The sequence below is a fragment of the Scomber japonicus genome, chromosome 4 (genome assembly GCF_027409825.1).
Source record: "Scomber japonicus isolate fScoJap1 chromosome 4, fScoJap1.pri, whole genome shotgun sequence".
NCBI lineage: Eukaryota > Metazoa > Chordata > Actinopteri > Scombriformes > Scombridae > Scomber > Scomber japonicus.
Window position 1 is genome coordinate 18,926,635 of NC_070581.1, and position 1,773 is coordinate 18,928,407.

The 1,773-nt window shown below is 42.0% G+C and overlaps 1 protein-coding gene across 1 annotated transcript; it reads left to right on the forward strand.

Moving 5' to 3' along the window:
- Window positions 1-428: 428 nt before the first annotated feature.
- On the forward strand, window positions 429-1,773 carry LOC128357886 (troponin I, slow skeletal muscle-like). The gene is made up of 4 exons (XM_053318293.1): window positions 429-554; window positions 654-743; window positions 872-1,048; window positions 1,571-1,773. The coding sequence occupies exons 1-4, from the start codon at window positions 429-431 to the stop codon at window positions 1,673-1,675; spliced, it is 498 nt and encodes a 165-aa protein (XP_053174268.1). The 3' UTR covers window positions 1,676-1,773.

Sequence of the window (1,773 nt, forward strand, 5' to 3'; positions counted from 1 at the left end):
CTCATTCATACACATGAACACAAAACAAATATTTCTGTCTATTTTCTGTCTTTGATTGTTAAGAATTTTTCTCTAAATATTTGTCTTTCTTCTTTTAAATCTTGTCCATCTTTCCTTTACAGGCAAGAGGTAAGCATTTGACCACTAACTCTTACAAAAGGATTTCATGGTGCTACAAAATCTCAGAGAAACAATTGAGACAATAAGTTAAGCTAAAAGTGAGGTAATAACATTATAATTGTGTTGACAATATCCTGATCTATGTTCTCCATCCAGAGAAAACCAAAAATCTCAGCTTCAAGGAAGCTCATGCTCAAGGTAAAAAAAAAAACCATGGACCTATTTATAATGTAATACATATGTTAGACCACAGGAGAGCAGCATAAGTCAATGCCTGTGTTGCTGTGTTCATGTTTGTGCAGAGTCTAATGGTCACAAAAGCCAAGGAGGAATTAGAGCAGGAGATCGTAGTTAAAGAAGAGGAGAAACAGAGCTATCTGTCAGAGAGAGCTCCAGCACTCAACACAAGCAGCTTGGGTCTTGCACAGCTGCAGGTAACTCTTCCCTCCACTGACATCTCAGTAACTCAACACCAGTAAAAACTCTTATATCTTTTCTTTTGTATATGTGTGTTAATGTGTGTATATGTACAGGATCTTTGCAGAGAGCTCCATGCCAAGATAGATGTGGTGGATGAGGAACGATATGACATTGAGGCCAAGGTCATGCTCAACACACGTGAGGTATACAACACAAACTCACTAACTCTGCAACAGGAAGAACTAGAAATGTAAATGTATTTATCAATGACATAATACAAGTTATACTTTTCAGATGACTAATGCTTCTCAGTTATCTGCCCCTGCTCCAGATTAAAGACCTGAACATCAAGGTGCTGGACCTCAGGGGAAAATTCAAGAGGCCTAACCTACGGCGTGTTCGTGTCTCTGCTGATGCCATCCTCCGCTCGCTGCTGGGCTCCAAGCACAAAGTCTCGATGGACCTCCGTGCCAACCTCAAGTCTGTAAAGAAAGAGGACACTGAAAAGGTGTGTTGAGATGGAAAAAAGACAAAAAACACTCATACATACACACAGTCACAATCAAACTAGATTTGTATGTTGCTTAGGGCAACTGTGTATTTAGCTACTGTGAAGTCTCACACATGACGTCAGTGTTTGACTGCCACAGAACAGCTGTCTATGTATGTGTGAAAGGTGTGCTTGAGATAGTGAGCAGTGGGCCAGCCCAGGGCAGCGACTGCGTGTGTGAGAGGAGGTACAGTACACAGTACAATGATCCCATTGTACACAAAAGAGTAACTCTTGTGACGGTGCTGCTCGCTGGCCAATGTGTGTGTGCATGTGCAGATTAGATGGTGTGTGTGTCTTTGTGTGTCTGTGTGCATGCACAGGTGCTTCAAACCAGTTATACTTGTATAGTTCTCCAGTATTCTCCTAGGGGATTCCCAGTTGAAAACATGGATCTCAAAGGCTTAGACACAACAATAATGACAATAAGAAATTCTGAACCTGCTCTGCTCTATTTTAATTTACTGCATCTATTTGCAGAAGAGACCAGTAGAGGACAGTGACTGGAGGAAGAATGTGGAGGCCATGTCTGGTATGGAGGGCAGAAAGAAGATGTTTGATGCTGCAAAGGGTCCCGCCCAGTGAACCCAGATGGTGGGCTGATGCCATGTAATCTCCAGCACTCCTCCTGCATCTAGATTGGTTTTGTTCTCCTTGAGTCTATTCTTGCAGTTTCTGTATTT

Excerpts from the sequence above, each read along its gene's own strand:
- LOC128357886 (XM_053318293.1), top strand. The coding sequence starts at position 429 with ATGGTCACAAAAGCCAAGGAGGAATTAGAGCAGGAGATCGTAGTTAAA. Across the intron at positions 555-653 it reads TGGGTCTTGCACAGCTGCAG|GATCTTTGCAGAGAGCTCCA; the intron begins GTAACTCTTCCC and ends GTATATGTACAG. Across the intron at positions 1,049-1,570 it reads AGAAAGAGGACACTGAAAAG|AAGAGACCAGTAGAGGACAG; the intron begins GTGTGTTGAGAT and ends ATCTATTTGCAG.